This window comes from Macrotis lagotis, chromosome X, assembly GCF_037893015.1.
Source record: "Macrotis lagotis isolate mMagLag1 chromosome X, bilby.v1.9.chrom.fasta, whole genome shotgun sequence".
Lineage (NCBI taxonomy): Eukaryota > Metazoa > Chordata > Mammalia > Peramelemorphia > Peramelidae > Macrotis > Macrotis lagotis.
Window position 1 is genome coordinate 620,478,175 of NC_133666.1, and position 19,210 is coordinate 620,497,384.

At 46.9% G+C, this 19,210-nt stretch overlaps 2 protein-coding genes across 2 annotated transcripts; one reads left to right on the forward strand and one right to left on the reverse strand.

Moving 5' to 3' along the window:
- The first annotated feature begins 3,824 nt into the window (after positions 1–3,824).
- FOXH1 (forkhead box H1) lies at positions 3,825–7,426 on the forward strand. Its single transcript, XM_074199493.1, has 3 exons — positions 3,825–4,087; positions 6,254–6,358; positions 6,515–7,426. Exons 1-3 carry the CDS (start codon positions 3,872–3,874, stop codon positions 7,424–7,426), a joined length of 1,233 nt encoding a protein of 410 aa, XP_074055594.1. The 5' UTR covers positions 3,825–3,871.
- Positions 7,427–7,976: 550 nt separating this feature from the next.
- KIFC2 (kinesin family member C2) lies at positions 7,977–18,553 on the reverse strand. Its single transcript, XM_074199494.1, has 18 exons — positions 18,419–18,553; positions 17,726–17,828; positions 17,368–17,546; positions 16,556–16,748; positions 16,196–16,296; positions 15,351–15,416; positions 14,978–15,115; positions 13,898–13,975; positions 13,192–13,321; positions 12,959–13,068; positions 11,605–11,713; positions 11,216–11,373; positions 10,335–10,439; positions 10,037–10,167; positions 9,764–9,887; positions 9,462–9,591; positions 9,105–9,361; positions 7,977–8,917 (listed from the first exon to the last, which is right to left on the reverse strand). The coding sequence occupies exons 1-18, from the start codon at positions 18,518–18,520 to the stop codon at positions 8,627–8,629; spliced, it is 2,505 nt and encodes an 834-aa protein (XP_074055595.1). The 5' UTR covers positions 18,521–18,553; the 3' UTR covers positions 7,977–8,626.
- Positions 18,554–19,210: the final 657 nt, after the last annotated feature.

A 19,210-nucleotide genomic window follows, 5' to 3' on the forward strand; every position in this document is an offset into this window, starting at 1 on the left:
ACTCAATAAAACAACAAAATTTATTTGGAAAAATAAAAGCTTTAGAACCTCAAGGGAAATGAAAAGAGATAGTACTTTCAAACCTCAAACTATATTATAAAATAGCACTAATCAAAACCATCTGGTACTGTTTAAAAAACAAAGAGAGCAATGAAACAGATTAGACTAGGGAAAATCTGAAACAATGGAACTCAAATAACACAGTATTTAATAAATCAGAAAATTTAATTACTTAGGGGAAAAAATTCCATTTGATAAAAATTTTTGGGAAAACTGGAAAGCAGTTTGGAAGAAAATGGTCTTAAACTAACACCTTACACCATATTCCACAATATATTCTAACAGGATACATGATTTAAATATTACAGATCATACTATTAAAACATAAGAAGAAAAACAGAATCTGTCCCTCTCACAGTTAGGGGTAAAAGATGTATTCTTGACCAAACAAGGAATAGAGGAAATTACAGAAGATAAAATACTAAGCAATTGAGTATATGGAATAGAAAAGTTTTTGCTCAAACAAAATTAATAAACCTAGGATAAGAAGGGAAGTGGTCAAATATGAAAAAATCTATCAAATTTCTCTGATTAGGATTTGACAAGATAAACAACAGAAATATATGACCAAAAATCATTCCTGAAGAGATAAATGATCAAAGGATATGAATAAATAATTCTCAAAACATGAATTTTAAGCTATTAATAATTATATGAAAGAATAATTCAAATCACTAATAACCAGAGAAATGAAAATTAAAACAACCACAAATTGGCAAAATTGACAAAAGATGGGAATAGTCAATGATGTAGGGGTGGTGGGAAGATAGGTACATTATTTCATTGTTTTTGGAGTAATGAATTAGTACAAAGAGTTTGCAAAGTAACTTGGAACTCGAGAATAGGGTGACTAAAATGACCGTACCCTTTAATTCAGAGATTCCATGCTAGGATTGCAGCCCAAGGGGGCTACTGTTAGGAAGAAAATCTCTTTCTGCACCAAAATATCTATAGAAGCACATTTTGTGAGAGTAAAGAACTGGAAATAGAGATGTCCATAGTTCAGGGGAATAGCTAAACAAATTATGGCGCTGAATGCAATGGAATATTACTATTCTGTAGGAAAAGAAAATATGATGAATATAGAGAAGTGTGAAAAGAACTACATGAAGTGATGCAGAAAGATATAAAGTCATGGGGCGGCTAGGTGGTGCAGTGAATAGAGCACTGGCCTTGGAGTCAGGAGTACCTGGGTTCAAATCCGACCTCAGACATTTAATAATTACCTAGCCATGTGGCCTTGGGCAAGCCACTTAACCCCATTGCCTTAAAAAAAAAATCTAAAAAGAAAAAGATATAAAGTCATGAAAACAAAATAATTTCAAGGATGTAAAAAAAATAAAAAATGAATGCTGCAAAATCACAGAACAAGCAAGTCTTAAAAAAAAAGAAGAAATTTAAGAAGATACTCTAACTCTTTGACTGAGTTGGGAAGTCTATAAGTGTTATACATTGCATATATTTTCAGATATTTTTGGATATATTGATTAGTCATACTGATTTTTTTCTGGTTTCCTTCTCTTTTTTTGACTTAAAAATGTGTTAGGATTGTTTTCTATGTAGGGGAAGGGGGGGAGAGTTCATGGGGGAAATTGTTTTGTTCAGTCTTGTTGGATTCTTTGTGATCCCATTTCGGTAAAGATACTTCTGTGGTTTGCCATTTTCTTCTCCAGTTCATTTTATGGATAAGGAAACTGAGGCAAATAGGGTTAAGTCACTTGTGCAGGGTCATACAGCTAGTAATTTTCTGAGGTCAGATTTGAACTAAAATGGTTCTGGGAGTTAGATTCAGATTTCTCTCCACTCAACTGGCAGGTATCATTTTCATTTCACCACAAAGAAATGATGAGTCTTTGTTCATTTCTGTTATCATTGCAATAATTCATGCAGAAGCAACTGCCAAGGAACTTGAAATAAAAACTTTTCATTGGAGAAGTCTCTTAAGACCTTTCAAAAGTTTCTTCTCCTCCCTGGGACTAAGTTTTCTCATCTACAAAGGTAATGGATTTACCAGGATTTGAGTCTCTTCTGGCTCTGATATTAAGGATTCCTAGAAGACCTTCACCCATATCCTCCTGTTTAAATGAGATAATATTGTAAATCGGTAAACTGAGTGTCCAACACATAGTAGGTACTTTTAAAATGTTTGTTCCTTTTCCCACTTCCTCTTTCCCTTGACTTTTTCCCTCCTCTCAAATTCTACCTATCTTTTAAGACCTTTTCTATGAAGCTTTTACCAATAAATTGCCTAAGTAGTTTCTATCAATCCCTTCTCTGAGCACCAGTTAGCATCCTATAGATTGGAAGGATTAGGATGGGAGCCTTATAGAAATCTCAAGATTTCATATTATACCATAAGGTTGTGATATATAAATGAGATAGTAAAGGAACAGCAGATTTGGAGTTAAGAGGACCTGACCCTAAACTCTCTTCCTATCAGTGTGACATTGCACAATCTTTTAATCTCCCTGGCTTCATTCCTCATCTGTAAAATGAAGGGATTGAAAGAGGTGGTTTCTAGGGTCCCTTCCAAAGCCTGTGAGATCAACAAGTTTGATTGTGAAACTTCCCTACCCAAGAAGCTCCAATGGCTCCCTATTACCTCTAGGTAAAATAGAAATTTCTCTGGCATTTAAAACCTTCTCCAAACTAATTCTAGCCTACTTTTCTAGATTTATTAAGAATTAATCCAAGACACATACTTGACATTCCCAACAAGCTGGCCCCTTAGCCGGCTCTTACTTCTACAACATTCTGTTACTGGGAGGAAAGGGATTGGATTGTCTTTTGCTTCTTTGTATCCACTCAAGTTGGCTAAATAGGCACATAGTAGGGGCTTAATAAATGATTATTGATTAGCTGCCTTTGTATAAGCAGCCATAGAGTTATGGATTCTTTCCTCACTTCAGGCTCTAGGAAACCTGAGTCTCCTTTACAAAGCTCAGCTCAAGGGACACCTCCCTTAGGAGACTTTCCTTATTCCCCTCTGCTGCCCCTAAGTATAGTCTTTACTTTGTGTATATTATAAACTACTTAGTTCTTTACAATTGTTTCCTCAGATAGAATGTAAGCTCCCTGAGGGCAGAAGCTTCTTTGGTTTTGTCTTTGTATATCCAGTGCCTATCACAATGCTGCTGGGGGCCACATAGTAGGCACTTAATAAATACCTATTAATTGATTTACAGCTAGAAAGATCTTTTAAAATTACAAGAAGGGGAAAGTTGTGGAATGGCCTCAAATCCCAGGATGAGAAATAACAGCCCTATTTCAGTGGGGAGTCTTGGAAAGTTTGGGGGCAGGGCACTGACAGACTGGAAGCTTCTCCTAGATAGAAGAGTGATTAAATTCAACTAATCAATCCAAAGCCAGGCCCTAAGGGGACGGCAAAGGACCTCAGATGGGGGGAGGGCTTGGTCTGGGGAGGATCTGGGTGGAGTCTTCTTCTAGGGATCCAGGGGACAACTTGGAGTGGAGGTGGTGGTGCTATGGTCTAATTGTACAAGGGCACAAGGCTAGGGGTAACCCCCCCCCAGCTTTTAGACTCTTAGTTACCCCCCTCCCCAGTCCTTGGGAAGGAGTTCTGTCCCCTCCCCCAATCCTCCCTTTTCCTCTGAGATTAACAGAAACCTGCTAATTGTGACTGCCCCCTCCCCCACCCTAGACTCCCTCCTCCCTTCCTTCTCCCCCTCCCCCCCTCCATCCGAATGATAAAGGGCCCAGGGCCCCGCCTGCCTGCTGCCATACACCCTGGCCCCAACCCCTGATCCTAGGTCCCAATTTCCTAGATCAACACTACCTTCTAAGGACCTCCATGCCCAGTGCTGGGTCCTTCCCTTCCACGGTGCCCCAAGGGGGCTCCAGCCCTGGCCCCCCACAGCCAGGGCCGGAGCCAGAACCGGAGCCAGAGCCCCCCAAGAAGAAAAGAAAGAAGAAATACCTTCGGCATGACAAACCTCCCTACACCTACCTGGCCATGATAGCCCTGGTGATCCAGGCTGCCCCGGCCCGGAGGCTCAAACTGGCCCAGGTGAGAGGCAGAGGTAAAGACCCCTCTTTCTCCAAATAACCCCTTTCTGCCCGCTTCTTCATCCTTTACTCCTTTCCTCAGTTATGTCCACTCTTAAGACCTTTCCTTCCCTGATCTAATCTCTCCTTCTGTGAATACTGCCCTGCCTGAGTTCCTTACTCTTCCCTTAGCTCCTAACCTACCCAAATTTGGGTTCATAGTCCCTTCTTCCCTCCTCTGCCCCCCCCCACCCCAAACCCAGCCCCTTGGTGCCAACTTATAACTTTACCCTCCTCTTTTCTCTCCCGACTGAGAGCCTCATCTCTGCCTTTCCTGATCATTCTCCACTTAGCTTTATCTCCAATCTTCAGTTCAACCTTAACCTTAATAACCAGATTCCAGTGTGGGCCTATCATCCTTAGGGCCTTCTCTAATTCTTGGGCCAGTCTTTGAGCCTGGATCCTCTATTTCCCAGACCACTCAAGTTTGCTTCCTCACCCCCAGGTTCCCCCAGTCCCCATCACCTATGCTTTGATCCTCTAATCCCAAATCCCCACCATCATTCTCTAATGTTGAATCCCCACCTCCTGGCCTCAATTCCCAGATCCTCCGATTCCTAGATTCATCCAACTCTATACATCCTACTCCTTAATTTTCCCTTATCTTCTTACTTCTAGAATCTCCCCATTTTTAGCTTTCCCCACTTCACTCCCCAAACTGAGGAAAAATTTAAGACATTCCCCTCCCCCAAACCTAACCCTAATCTTGGCTGACAGAACCTCCCTTCACATTCCCCAATCCTTCCCTCCCCAACACCATGCTTTACCTATTCTGGGTATTTTACACTCACCTCCCTGTCCTCAGTTCTACCCAGACACCCCTTCTACCAGAAGACCTCACTCCCAGTGTCACCATCCAAAGTGTCTTAGACCTTCTCTAGTTATTAAACGTGCCTGGTCACATTGATTGATCCCCTAAGCTTAACTCAACTTCCCTAGCTATGCTGTTCTGCTGAGAAAGCATTCCCCCAATTCTTTCCCATACCTTCCATTCCCGGACTCCACTCTCATGAGCAAAAAATCTTAAGAGCTAGAAGGAACCTTTTTAGACATCAGGTCAATACATATTTTGTCAGGATTCCTTTCTACACTATCCAGATCAAGTGATTTTACAACCTTCACTTGATGTCCTCCCTTTATGAAGGGATTTTAGCCAAGTGTTTCTTTACCTTGACTCTTAATCCATCTCTGCAGTTTTACCCTTGGGGGTCCCAGTTTTATCCTCTGGAACCAAGCAGCAGGATAAACTGATTATCTTTCTCCAGATTGTGCCCCTTAAACATGACAGGCAGCCCTTCACTTTTCTCCTGGCTGATCTGTCACTCCCTTTCTTGCCTCAGATATGTCCCTGCCCCTGTGTTGTGTCAGACTCAGTCAGTGGCATATGTTTACCAGCTCCAAAGCTGAGGATGTCTTCAGCAGCTGGATTGAAGATTACTTTTGCTATTCCACACTCTTAAGTGAATTGTATTCATTTTGGAGAACTATTCTGGCAACTGTATAGTTGAAATTAAATTTTATAGTAATGCAGAATGTTGCCTACAGTCCTTGTAGGTGGAGATAGAAACTAATAACTGTTTATCCCCAAGGTGAATAGAAACTAATAACTGTTTATCCCCAAGGTGAATCAATAATAGAGGAATACTAGGAAATGGGAATAAGAAAAGGGAGATTGACCAAAGGACAGGCTGATGACCACAGGTTAGGAATAAGAGACAGTAAGGGAAAGGATGGAGATTCCTGGAGGGGTTGGGTGATGTCATTTTCAACAAAGCCTCAGGACTACAGCTTTCTAGTTCTGCATTCTGCATTATTATCAGTCATAAGATTTAGAACTAGAAGGAAACAGAATCCCAAACTTATTTATCCGAGGAGGAAACCAGATGACTTGTCCATGGCTTAAACCACTGATCCCAAATCCAATACTTTTTCTATCTCATTCTACTGGTACCTATTTTTTCCCCAAGAATTCCAATTCAACTCATTCAAACTTGTGTCTTTTAAATTCATCTCACTCTCAGTTATCTCCCATAGACCCAGAGCTCTCTGAGGTCAGGGGCCATGTCTCCCTCTCAGACCCAGATTGGGTGCCAGAGCTCTCACTCCATGCCTCTGGATCTGATTTCAGATCATTCACCAGGTTCAAGCCCTGTTCCCCTTCTTCAAGGATGACTATGAAGGGTGGAAGGATTCCATCAGGCACAACCTCTCCTCTAACCGATGCTTCCACAAGGTTAGGACAACTGTTGGGGAAACCTGGGGGTGGGGTGTCATGCTGAAGGGGGAAGCCTGTTATTTGGGAAGAGGGTAAGAGGCCTGACTTCTGGCTAGGGCTGGGCCAGATCACAAGTACCAGAAATTCTCCCAATCCCCCTGGCTCTCTCTCTAGGTGCCCAAGGACCCGGAAAAGCCACAGGCCAAAGGGAATTTTTGGGCGGTGGACGTGAACCAGATCCCTGCTGAGGCCCTTCGGTTGCAAAACACAGCTGTGGCCCGTCGAGGGGAGAGGGGTGGTCAGGGCAAAGCCTTTGCCAAGGACCTGACCCCATATGTTCTTTATGGCTGTCCTTACCGGCCTCCTAGCCCCAACCCAGCCAGCGACTCCTTCAGTATTGATTCCTTGCTTGGGGATATTCCAGAAGGGCCCCAGCCCCCAAGGCCATCATCTTCCTCTTCTTCCTCTTCTTCCACTTCAGAGCCAGTGTCCTGGCCTTTGGGCCCCCTCTCCAAGTCACAAGAGGGGCCTTTGTGGGGCCACGGAGCACCTACTTCTCCACTGTCTTCTTCCTCCTCTCCCTCAGAGGGGGGACACTGGCCCCTCCGGCCCATTCCTCTTCTGCAGGGTACCTCAACCCAAGCAGGGCTATTAGGATCTACAGGGGGGTCTCAGCTCCCTCCTTCTCTCTCATCTGAGCAAGGCTCCTGGCCTCTCCTGCCCCTTCCTGTAATTCAGGGTACTTCAAATCAGGTACAGCTATCAGGAGCTGCCAGGGTCCCCCTCTGGGGACAGCTGCCCACATCATACTCCCCAATATACACCCCAAATGTGGTGATGCCCCTGGCACAACTCCCACCTCCACCTTGCCCTCAGTGTCTGCCTTCCCCAGGCCCTCCCTACTGGGGGCTAGCACCTAAAGCCACAGGTCCCACTGGCTCCCTAGGGGACTTGGATGCTCTCTTTCAGGTGGTGCCACCTAACAAGAGCATCTATGATGTGTTGGTCACTCACCCCTTGGACTTGGTCTCTCCTAACCCCAGGGGTTCTACTCCAGGTACATTACTCACCTGGTACAATGTGTGAAGGAATTGGACCAGGATCTCTCTCCCATCCATTCTTTGTTTTTCTTCCCTAACTTCCACCCCAACCTGATTCCACATAAGGAGAGTAAAGGAGATATGGCTTTATTTATCCTGGGGGTTCCCAAAAATTTTCAGACCCAGTCCCAGGTCCACAATTACAAACCAGTTATTCCTCCTTGAGGACTATCACCCTATTACCATTACCATCTTTCTAATCATCATAGGATTTTAAAGCCAGAAAAAAAATCAAACTGAGTCTTTTGAAACTTTTATTAGAACCATTTCCCTTGTGGAATGATACTGCCATGAGTTCCCAGAGGGAGAGAGACAGTGAGGAAGAGACTCACTTTGTAGTTGGATCCTGGTTGGAGCCCTGGGGACAGTCCATTTGTCACAGAATCTTAGAACTGGGAAGGACCTTTGAGATCACAAGAGTTTAACCCCCTAATTTTGCAGAAAGAAAAAACAAATTCATTGAGGGGAAAGAACTATTCAAGGTCATCCAATGAGTTAGACCCCAAACTGAGACCCCCCCCAACCCAATTTTCCTGACAGGACCCAGAATTGTTTCGATTATCCCCACTCCCCCAACATTTCCACTAGACCCTTTCCTATCATGATTTCCCCCTTCATCCATCAGGTCCTGTCCATTCTCCAGTTTATATTATCTCTAGGCTGAAAGAAGAGGCTGGGACACTGTCTATGGCCCCTCCCTTAAGCCTGGGGAGGGGAAGAACTAGCACCTTTGTTGTGGGGGGCAGGGGTAGAGAAAAGGATGTATGTTGGTTGCTCCAGAGCCTCAAAGCTTGTGGGGGGGGGTCAGGGCACACAGGGATAGAGGCAATAAAGGACTGAGACACTTTAAATCCAAAGTCTGTGATTGGGGGGTGGGTGGTCACAGCTGAAATCTCCCTTCCCCCCTTCCTGTGGGGTCTGGGCACCCTGCTGTGCGCTGCTGATAAGAGCAAGGGTTTGATAAGGGGGTGGGGGGAAGAGAAGGAACATGGTAGGGTTTAGATCCATGGGAAGTTCACCCCAATGCAAAGAGAATGGGCTTGGAGTTGGGTCTCCCCGAGTTTACCTCTGCGTTTGAGGGCAGCCCTTTTTAATTTCAGTATCTTGGGAAATGTACAACCTCAGCCCCAGTCCACGGAAGGTATCCCCTAAACCTGAGTTTGGGCTGTCGGAACACTGAGTGAGATTACAGAGGAGGGCATCCCCCAGAGGGAGGAGGTTGTTCTTTTGGGGAGATGCCCTCAGAGCCAGGTGTGGTTGGGGTCCCCAAAGAAGGAGTGCCCCCAGTGCTGGGCGATATTGGGGTTCCAGAGGTTGGGGTCCCCAAAGAAGGAGTGCTCCCAGTGCTGGGCGACGTTGGGGTTCCAGAGGTTGGGGTCCTGTGGCGCCGGGCCGGGCCCAGCTCCACTTGGCTCACACGTTCAGCGAACTTCAGGGAGCACACCGTCTCCCCAACATCCTCAGGACGTGATGAGATCTGGGGGGGGGGAAAGAAGAGGCAGGGGAGGTGATTTCCCTTCCACTGTCTACCGAAATGAGGTGAATTCTGTTAGGATTGTGCTGGAGCCAATTGGCTGCCTGGGAGCCCCACGATGCTAATGAGACGTGGCTCCCACCTTCTCTGCCACCGACCAGGTCCCGCCCCCAGGCCCCAGTTTGCCCACCTGCACCAGCATTACAGCTGTGGCTCCTGGGCCCAGCGCAGGCTGCAGTAGCCGGGTGAGCTGGGAGTCCCGAAAGGGGACGTGGGGCTGGCGGGCGCGGAGTGCTGCCATCACGCCCCCCAAGGCCAGCAGCGAGCGGTTGATGGTCTGTGCTTCCCGCAGCCTCGGGCCTCGGGACCCAGACCTGCCACTGGACTCTGTCATCACTGCCTTCCACACCCGCTCAGAGCCTGCCAGGTCCACCAGGTGTAGTGTCCCTACAGATGGGGAGGGTGAGTGTTGGGGTTCACCGTGTTGTCTATGAGACCAGCAATTGAGCAGTTGGGGAGTCCTGGCTTTAGCAGCAGGAGCTGATACCTGCAGTTCCAGGACCATCAGGAGGGGGTGCAGTGGTCAGTGTCAGGGTGACCAGGGCATGTGAGCGAGAGCTGTGTTCATTCATGTGGGTAGCAGCTGTGGCTCGGTTTCGCCTCCCCAGATTCAGTATCTACAATGGCACAAGAATCTGTCCATTAGGTGCTAAGAGTACCAAAGGTTCTCTGCATGGGGAAATGTGGGTGAGGTCAGAGGTTAACTTGGGCAGCACCTTCGAGTTAAGGGATTAGATCTGGGGGTCATAGTTTACACAGCAGGTCAAGGCAGTGAGGTTAAGAGGTTACCTTATGCAGAGCCCTCAGATCTGACACATCCCAGCAGGTGAGGCCAGGCACATGGATGCCTCCACAGCCCTCTGGTCCTTGACGCACTGTAAGGCGCTCAGGAGGTCCTGAGGCCAGGAGATCCCTGAGGGAAGACAAAATAGGAGTACTGGAGAGGGAGGGAGCCAGCCTGGATGGGGAGAGAGGGATTCTTGTAGAGGACAGAGCAGAGCAATATATTGGGTAGAGAGGTTGAGGGTTGGGGAGGGTGAAAGAGCATATTTAGTCACTGACCTTACAGCCTCATTGTAGATCTCTACCATGCTGACTGTCACACGGTGCTGTCTTGGCCCTCCCTGTGCCCCCATCTCCCGGAAGAGTGACTGTAGAGCTCTTGGGGCGATCCCTGGGTCCTCTGGAGGACCCTGAGTGAGATAAGAGATGGGAAAGCATCAAGCCCTTGGCTTCTAGGGCTTCCCATTCTATTTACCCTTTGGTATGGCACTCCTTAACCTTCTAGACTCCCCAACCCCTCCACCCTAATAAGAGAGCTCTCCTCCCCATCCCCCAGCTGTGGGATTCCAGCCCCCACCTCCATGCTGTAGGTCTTGCCAGTCCCAGTTTGACCATAGGTGAAGATGCAAACACTATAACCTTGGAGACAGGACAGAACAGCAGGTTCTAGCTCCCTAAACACCTGGGGGATAATATAAAGATACTGAATGAGGGAAAATAGTAAAAAGAGTGGTTGTAGGAATCATGCAGTGTCTGGGCCTCCACATATCTAAAAGTAGGAATTCTGGGGGAAGTTCTAGGGAAAATGGAATAGGAAAGATAAAAGTTCTTGATGAGTGGTAGGAAGAGGCAGGTCACCTCCTCTAGGTACCTAAAGGGCTGGTGATTTCCTTGATGGAATAGAGAAAACCCTAGTCTGGGTGGGCCTTGTGACATCTGTTCTTGATTCCTGATTTAAGTAATCTTGGGCACAATCCCCTTCCTCTCTTTAGACCTCAGTTTCTCCATCTGAGCAATAGGGTAGGGGAGGGGAAGAACAATGTTGAACTTAATAGCTAAGATTTCTTTTATCCCTTTGGAAAGTTTTCTCTGCATGGAAATTATTATCATTCAGTCATTTCACTTCAGTCTCTTAAGAATCTTTGTGATTCCCATTTGGAGTTTCCTTGGTGCAGATACTGAAGGATCTGCCATTTTCTTTTCCAACTCATTTTACAAATGAGGAAGCTGAGACAAACAGGATTAAGTGACTTGCTCAGGGTCAAAGTTAGTAGTAGTATCTGAGGACAGATTTGAATTTGGGAGGATGAATCTTCCAGATTACAGGTCTGGTATTCTATCTATTGTGCCATTCAGCTGCCTCATCCCCGTGATACAGGGATATAATAATGTGAATATACATAACACATGAATATATATTTTATATTTATCTATATCAGAGAGATATCAAGTGATCACCTCCTCTTGGGTGGCATCAGGTGGGAATACACGGTCTAGGCGGAAGTGACGTTGTCGCCCTCGATAATTAGCAGTGATTGTGCCCCCTGGACCTGGGTTCACATTCAGCAGGTTCCCAGGGCTCCCTGGCTTCAGTCTGCATAGCACTCTGATGTTCCCTGTGGAAGGTGCATAGGACTGAGGTCACCCTGTAACCACTTCCCTACACTTCAACCTTCTTATGGTTCCATCCTCCATAGAACCTCAGACTTTGGAGAGAACTCTGAAGTCATCAGTAACCTGCTCTATTTGTTTCCCACCACCAAAAGAGAAAAAAATGGTCAAAGGAGTTGAAGGCCAGTATATTTTCACTTACAGAGTGAGGATAACATTTCCTAACCCATTCATACCTCTGAGCTCCAGCAGTCGGCCAAGATAGGTTCTTCTGGGTTTTTTACGCTCTTCAGGGATTCTCCTTCCCCACTGAATGGCTGACAGCTCCCCCAAGGCCCAGCACACCTGAGAGACATACAATAAAGGGTGGGAATTCCTATTCTGGTGTTCTTTGGACAGATAAAGATGAGGATAGTCATCAGAGTGAAAATCATTGAAGAAATGGTTTCCCAAGGTCACAGAAATAGAAAAATAGTAGTGCAGCCCTCTGACTTCAAATCTAGTCCTCTTTTCACTACATTTCAATGCCCACTAAAGTCTTTTGGGGCTCTAAGATTCTGTAAGAGAATGGGATTGGAAAACAGGCAGAAAATGAGGATTTAGAGGTTAACCGCTTATAAATGTCTGAGGTCATATTTGGACTTGGGTTTTTCTGATGCCAAAGCTGTTGCTGTATCCACTGTGCCACCTAGTAGCCTTAAAACTAATTTTTCTTAAACATAGATCCATGAATGTCACTCCCTGACTAAAATCTTCAGTAGCTCCCTACTGACTTCAGACAGAAATTCAGATTGCTCCTTTTGGCACTGGAAACTCTACAAATTGGTACCAGCAACAATTTAGCAACAAGCATTTGTATACTCTGTTTGATGCTAGGGATAAAAATACTAAATTGAGGCTTCCCTGCCCTCAGGCTTAATTCTACTGGCATGTATTAATATTAATTAAACATTCATTAAGCACAGAAAGGAAGAGAGGAAGGGGGGCGACTAGGTGGCGCAGTGGATAGAGCATCGGCCTTGGAGTCAGGAGTACCTGGGTTCAAATCCGACCTCAGACACTTAATAATTACCTAGCCATGTGGCCTTGGGCAAGCCACTTAACCCCATTGCCTTCAAAAACCTAAAAAAAAAAAGAGAGAGAGAGAGAGGGAGAGAGAGGAAGGAATTCTGAGCTGGATTTGAATTCTGGTCTGCCTGAGTTTAGGTCTGGAGTTCTATTCACTGTCCCTCTTAGCTGTCCATCAAATACATATTAAGCGCATATTTTTTGTTCTCAAACCTCCATACCTTTTACTTCTCTGAGTCTGGGATGCTAGTCCATATCTGTATTTAAATTCTTATCTATCCTTCAAAACCAATTTCAAGTGACCCCTCTAGGAAGTCTTCCTTGATTTTTTCTTGGTAATAAACAGCCTACCCTGCCTACCTGACAAAAACATAGGATTTTGTTTTGTATCTTTCCAATACCCTATAGCTCCCTGGTATGGTATACTTTACCTCTTTTTCAGCATAGTGCCTTCTCCCCAGGGTGGTCACTGTCTTGGGGTGGGAGTGTGGAGGGGGCATCTCAGGAAAGGTAGTTACTGACCTGTCCTTGGGCCTCTTTTAGAGCCCCCTGGTAATTCTGGGTGAAGGTGACCACCAGTCCACGAAGGTCCCCGCAGCCCTGGCGCAAGGCAACTACATGCCCTCGAAGTCCTAGGTGAGGTGGAGATGGAAAGAGAGATTGATAGAGAGAATGCTGGGGCACCTGCCCAGACTCAGCTCCCTTCCTCATGGGAAGCTGCTTCCCCTGGTCTGAGTCCCTCCTTTCTACCATACCTGCCAGCTGACTCAGGATCTGTCTCAGCTCCCTCTTGTTCCTTCGCTCAGATGCCTGGGCAGCTGTCTGGAGTTGCAGCTCTTGAAGGGCCCCCTGAAGCTCCCATAGTTGTCCTTCCTGTACCCCCAACTGCCCCCCAAGACAACCTGTCATGGGGTCAGGGAGGGGGGGGAAAGACTAGAGTCCTGTCCTCCCTCTGCTGCCCTCCCATCTGCTTTATTTTGTTTTAGGTTTTTGCAAGGCAAATGGGGTTAAGTGGCTTGCCCAAGGCCAAACAGCTAGGTAATTATTAAGTGTTTGAGACCGGATTTGAACCCAGGTACTCCTGACTCTAGGGCTGGTGCTTTACCCACTGCGCCACCTAGCCGCCCCTCCCATCTGCTTTTAAAACTCTTCCCATACCCCCTAGTTATAGGACAGACAGATGGCAAAGAGGGTAAAGCACTGGGCCTTGAGTTGGGAAGACCAAAGACACTTATACTGGCTGTATGATCCTGGGCAGGTTACTTCACCTCTGTTTGCCTCAGTTTCCTTAATGGATAATGATATCCCCTTGAATGGGAATAGTAACAGCACCTACTTCCCAGGGTTGTGGTATCAAAGGAAATATTTGTAAGGTGCCTTTAGATTTGTAGGGCTTTAGAAGTACTTATTCCTTTTCCCTCACCTTCTCCTTCCCCTTCCCCAGGCTGTTCAATTCCTCACCTGGGCCCGGAGGGTCTCTGTTGTCTCTTCAGTTTCTCTGAGCCGATTCCTGAGGTCCACTAGGACCTCGGCCTCCTCCTATTTATTGGAAGGATATTTGGGGATCAGTTGTTGAGGTGGTCCTAAATCCCAGGAGAGCAGCCTAGCCTCTCTAGGTGGGGGGTGGGAGGGGTTGGAGAGAGTCTAGAGGCATAGAAGCAAGCCAGGTGAGGGACAGAGAGCAAGGTGGCAGTGATAGATTTGTGTAGACTGACTCACAGTGTGGGAATTGGAAGAAACCTTAGAAATCATCAAACTCTTATCTCAATACTCCACTCCCCCTCAAAAAAAGCAGCCCATTTATATACTCAGTACACAAGAGAACCAGGACTTGGGTAAATGAGATCATAAATCAGCACTGTTATAGAAGTCTACTTTCCTGGCAATATGGGAAATGAAGAGTTGGGGGAAAGGGCTTATCTCTAGCCCCTCCCCATTCATGGGTTGCTAGGTGATGAACTGGATATAGTACTTGTTCCTGGAGTCAGGAGACCTGAATTCAAATCCAGCCTCAGACACTTCCTAGCTGTGTGACTCTGGGCAAATCACTTAACCCTGTTTGCCTCATTTTCTTCATCTGTCAAATGAGCTGGAGAAGGAAATGGCAAACCATTCTAGTATTTTTGCTAAGAAAATCCCAAGTGGGGTCATGAAGTCAGACACCACTAATTGATCAAAAACAAAACAAACCAAAACACTTGCATATATCCAAGGGACCCAGCTGGGAATATGGACAGAGTCTAGGATACTCCTGGATTAGCATGGTAGAATGAGTGCCTGGGTGGTCAGAGACTCACAGATTAGGGCTAGAAAGGATTTTAGGTCTAATTCTCCCATGCTGATGATAAGGAAATTGAGGTCCAGAGCAGGGAAATAATTTCTTGCAACATCACATAGTAGTGGAGCAAGGTTCTTAACCTAGGAAAGTCCTTTAACATTCTTTCCAGGGATCTTTCTGCTTTGACATATCTTTCAACTGGAAATAGAAAAGGTAGTGGAGTAAAGTCACTAGAAGAAGAGGTACCTTAAGAAGGGTGTTACCTGGACAGGGGAGGGAGTCCGGACAAGGGGCCCAGGACCCCACTGGAGCAGCAGGTCTCTGGTAAGACTCAAGCTCTGTTTCAGGGCCTCATTCTCCAGGGTCAGGTGCTGAATCCGTTTCTCAGAGTCTGTTACCCCCTGGAAGAGAATGTATCCTCTTGGAACCTAGGAATCCCCAACTTCTCCTTCCCATTCCATTACCTTTCAAGAGCCCAGAAGCAAGAATCCTCCTCTTCATCCCCCTGATTCATGTTTAGATGGGATTGTTCCCTCTCCTTTACCAAAAGGGATTCATTCAGGTGTTCACCATCCCCATCCTCCCCTCATTTCACAGGATCTCTGCCTTCCAGGGACCCAACAATATGGGCCTCACCACTCCCAGCCGAAGACGGCTCAGTTCCTCCTCCTGATGTTCCAGCTGTTGCTTCAGTTCCTCTATCTGGAGTAAATGGTTTGGAGGAAGCCCTAGATGTTGTGGGGGGAGAGGGAGGGTATCCCTGTTCTCCTAATGATTCCTATACCCTATCCTGTCCCAAAGGTAGTTATTTCCCCCACTAGGGCCTTTCAGTGGTACTCATCCCAGGGCTCTGAATGCAACTGACACTTATGGATTTGAACTGAATTCTCTCCCCGCTCACTGATATCCTCAGGTAGTCCATGTAGGACTTCTACTTGCTCCTGGTCTACATCTTATATACCCTCTTTTGATGGGATGGGGAGGGAGCGACTGAAGCAACTCACACCCAGGATCCCTCACAAGTGAGCATAGGTCAGAGTGGGAAAGAGGATGGATGAGGTGGTGCATAGTCTCTTTTACCCTCTGTAACCTCCTTCTGGTCTGATAGCTCCTTATTACCCCAACCCCTCCTCCCCTTCAATAATTCTCCCTCATGTTCTGGGGTGACCAGTGCTCTTCACTCTCTCTTTACCTCTCCAAAGTCAACAAATTTCCCACTCCTCCATTCCCCATGACATCTTGCTTAGATATAGGGCAATCATCTTCTTGGCTGCAGGACTTTCCTCCCCTTCTTTCCCTCCCGGCCTCCCCAGCCTCATTATCTGTCTGGGCATCCCCACTTTTTGCTTATACTTGACTCCCATAAAACCCTGCTTAGCTCCTTTCCTCCTCTGCCCGTCCCCATAGAATCCTTTTCTGTTCTAAGAGAGCCTCTTCCTCATCTTTAGGCACATCCTTCAGATGCTTCCAGATCTGCTTACCTGTCCCAGAGTGGTCCCCTCCAGCCATTGCCAGTCTCTATGTTCTTCTTCCCTCTGCTGGGGCTGCCCCTTTGTCTCACTCCTCATGGTTCCCCTTAGGCCTGTGTGGGGAGATGGGGAGGGATGCAAGGAAAGTAGAGAATTATTACCTAGGAATAGGAGGTGGTTTTTTATCAGGGATGAGAAGCACTCAACCCCAAACACAAATCACCCCAGGAAAAAGATCTGGAAAGAGTATCTTGGGATCTTAACCCCTAGTGTTACAACTACTCTCCAAACCCCAATTTCTCCAGGGTTCCTGGGGAACTTCCCTCCAGGATCAAAAAATCATCCTCCCCAACTCCATTATACCCTATGTACCATCTGGAGCTAAGGGCTGCCCTCCTGAAGATGAAGCTGAAGTTGTAGCAGGGACTGGGACCCCAGTCTGCTGTGATCCACCAAACTGATGCTGGAGGCCATGATGGAGCCTTGGGGGTTGATTCTCACCTGGGCCTTGTAGCCAGGTTACCAATGCCAAGAGCTGCCCAGTCAGTGTCAGCAGCAGGCGAGCCTGGGGGTTTGGGGGTTAGGGGTCAATGGGGAATTTGGGAAAGGATCAGAGCAGTAGGCTGTGGTAGTTGTGAGGGAACAGGGTTGGTCAGAAAGAAGGGACAGTAGTCACAACATACAGGGTCATGGTTTCTAAGACTATACAGGCAAGATGCAGTTCTGGAGCTAGTTCATAAAATTTAGAACAGGAAGCTATCTTAGGAATTAGCTAGTCATCTCCACCCCCCCCCCCAATTTTACATATGAAGTATGTCTGAGATCTGTGGTCTCAGTTATTAAGAAAATTCAAGATTCAAACTTCAGATTCTCTGGCTAGTTCTACCAGACCACAGGTTCCTCAAAGAAGGCAGAGATGTGCTGACTGGGAGAAAATTAGGAAAAGAGACGGGGAAGGAAAAAATACCTTGGAGACCTTATTCTCTATCAGATTGAAGCAGGAATTAAGAATTAGGAATCAGGAGAACTGGCTTCTAGTATCAGTCCTGACACTCACCCTAGTAAGGTCCTCAGTTTCTCCCTGAGCAAAGGGAGATGGATGGTAGGACTAGTACTTTGAAGAAGGCTTTTCCAACTCTGACATATGTGTCTGAAGGAATAAGGGAAGAAACAGCCTTATTCACCTTGTCTGGATCTAGGGACCTTGTCCAGCCCTCACCTGTCCCCAGTTGGACAGAAAGGAACTCAGCCAGGTGGGCGATGGCTTCTTCCAGTGAGACCTCTGGGGAACTGCCTGCAGCTCCCTCAGTTGTGGCCTCCTGTTTCTCATCCCTGTCATTCTCAGATTCTGGGTCTGAGGAGCCTAAAAGGTATCAGAAGAAAAATGAGAAAGCAAAGAAGAGTAAGACCACAGCCACATCCAGTGTTACAAGACAGTCATACTGAGCTCACAGAGGAATCAATGGTAGTAGAGTGGGAAAGTTGCCCTCCTTTTTGGGATTGCCCAATTTTCCCAAAGGCCTGACTTATTAGGTCACATACTGTCTCGGCCATTCAACTCAGTCCAGAGATCTTGCTGGGGTCTGTGGCGGTGGTGGTGGTGGTGGCGGCGGCGACAGCTACTTCTGGGGAGAGAGCCAGCACCCTAAGAAAGGAGAAAAAGAATGGGAGCCTCAAGGTAATGTGGAGTCACCAGCCTCTTTCTGAGATGGGTGTGATTTAAGTCATCTTCTCCTAGGAAAGGAGAAAAGTGAAAAACTATTCTATAATTAGGCTGGGGATTAGAACAGTGATAGAAAGAGGGTCTCAGGAACCATCCCTCTTACACCTGAGCTTTTAATTGTGAGCCATGCCAACCTCTCAGGCTTCTGCTAGAAAATGGGGCTATACTAAGCTGGGCCAGGCAGTGATGCTATGTGCTTCCCCAAATAGAAAGAGGGAGGCTAAACTGCTCTGCTTTTACCACAAGTGGTAGACTCCGGCAGCAAGCACAGGTTAGGGTGGCCTCAAGCAGAGACCTGCTCACTCCCCCAGAGATGTGGGAACAGATTGGTCTGGGTTCCAGCAAAAATCCCAACCCCAAACATGGGTACAAGAGCTCAGATTTAAAGAAGTGGGTTGGGGGCAGAGATTGGTATTAGGTCAAGTGGACTCCTCCCAAGGGCAGAAGGGCTCAGGCAAATTCTCAATTCACCACCCCATCCATCCTCTTTCCCACTCTGACCTATTGCTCACCTGTGAGGGGTCCCGGGTGTGAGTTGCTGCATTCGCTCCCTCCCCATCCCTTCGAAAGAGGGTGTAGAAGATGTAGACCAGGAGCGAGTAGAAGGCATACATAGAGGAGTGTGTGGGGAGGGGGGTCTTCCGAGGTCTGCCCCCGGCCCACCACCGCCTCCCGGCCCCGCAGCCGCAGTACTGGTGCGCATGCCCAAGATAGGCCACCCCCGCTGCTGCTGTAGCCGCCCAAGCTTCGCTGCAGTGGAGGGAAGCGCTCCCTCGGCCCCATCCCTTGGCAAGGAATAGGGTAGGCGGCGTGAGAATGGAGATCCAGGGCTATCAGTGAGAAAGAGCTAAGCAAAAAGGGACGTGGACTTGGAGAGGGGGGTAGGGCGAGAAATAGATGGGGCACCCTCTCTGAATTTAAAGACCCCAACAGCTCACTGAACAGACCCCCTTCCACCCCTAGACCCGCACCTGTACCCCACTTCTCCACCCTCCCACACATATTCCCTCCTCCTCCTTCTCTTGCCCCTCCTCCCAGCCGAAGACAACACTCCTCTGCTACTTATCATGTGGATTCCACCTCCTTTTACCCCCCCCTTCTCACAGTCTCCCTCCTGGGCCAATCCTCAAACTTCCCCCACCCCCTTCTTTAATCAATTAATCAATCACCAATCATCAAACATTTATTATGCTCCAGGTTAGATACTAGAAATGCAATTGCAGAAATAAATGCCTGTCCTCAAGGATCTTACATTCTACTACATAAATACAACATATTAGCAGGTAAGCAAAAAAGTCATCCAA

Excerpts from the sequence above, each read along its gene's own strand:
- FOXH1 (XM_074199493.1), top strand. The coding sequence starts at position 3,872 with ATGCCCAGTGCTGGGTCCTTCCCTTCCACGGTGCCCCAAGGGGGCTCC. Across the intron at positions 4,088-6,253 it reads GGAGGCTCAAACTGGCCCAG|ATCATTCACCAGGTTCAAGC; the intron begins GTGAGAGGCAGA and ends ATCTGATTTCAG. Across the intron at positions 6,359-6,514 it reads CTAACCGATGCTTCCACAAG|GTGCCCAAGGACCCGGAAAA; the intron begins GTTAGGACAACT and ends CTCTCTCTCTAG.
- KIFC2 (XM_074199494.1), bottom strand. The coding sequence starts at position 18,520 with ATGTATGCCTTCTACTCGCTCCTGGTCTACATCTTCTACACCCTCTTT. Across the intron at positions 17,547-17,725 it reads TGAGTTGAATGGCCGAGACA|GCTCCTCAGACCCAGAATCT; the intron begins GTATGTGACCTA and ends GATACCTTTTAG. Across the intron at positions 9,362-9,461 it reads TGATGGTCCTGGAACTGCAG|GGACACTACACCTGGTGGAC; the intron begins GTATCAGCTCCT and ends CCCCATCTGTAG.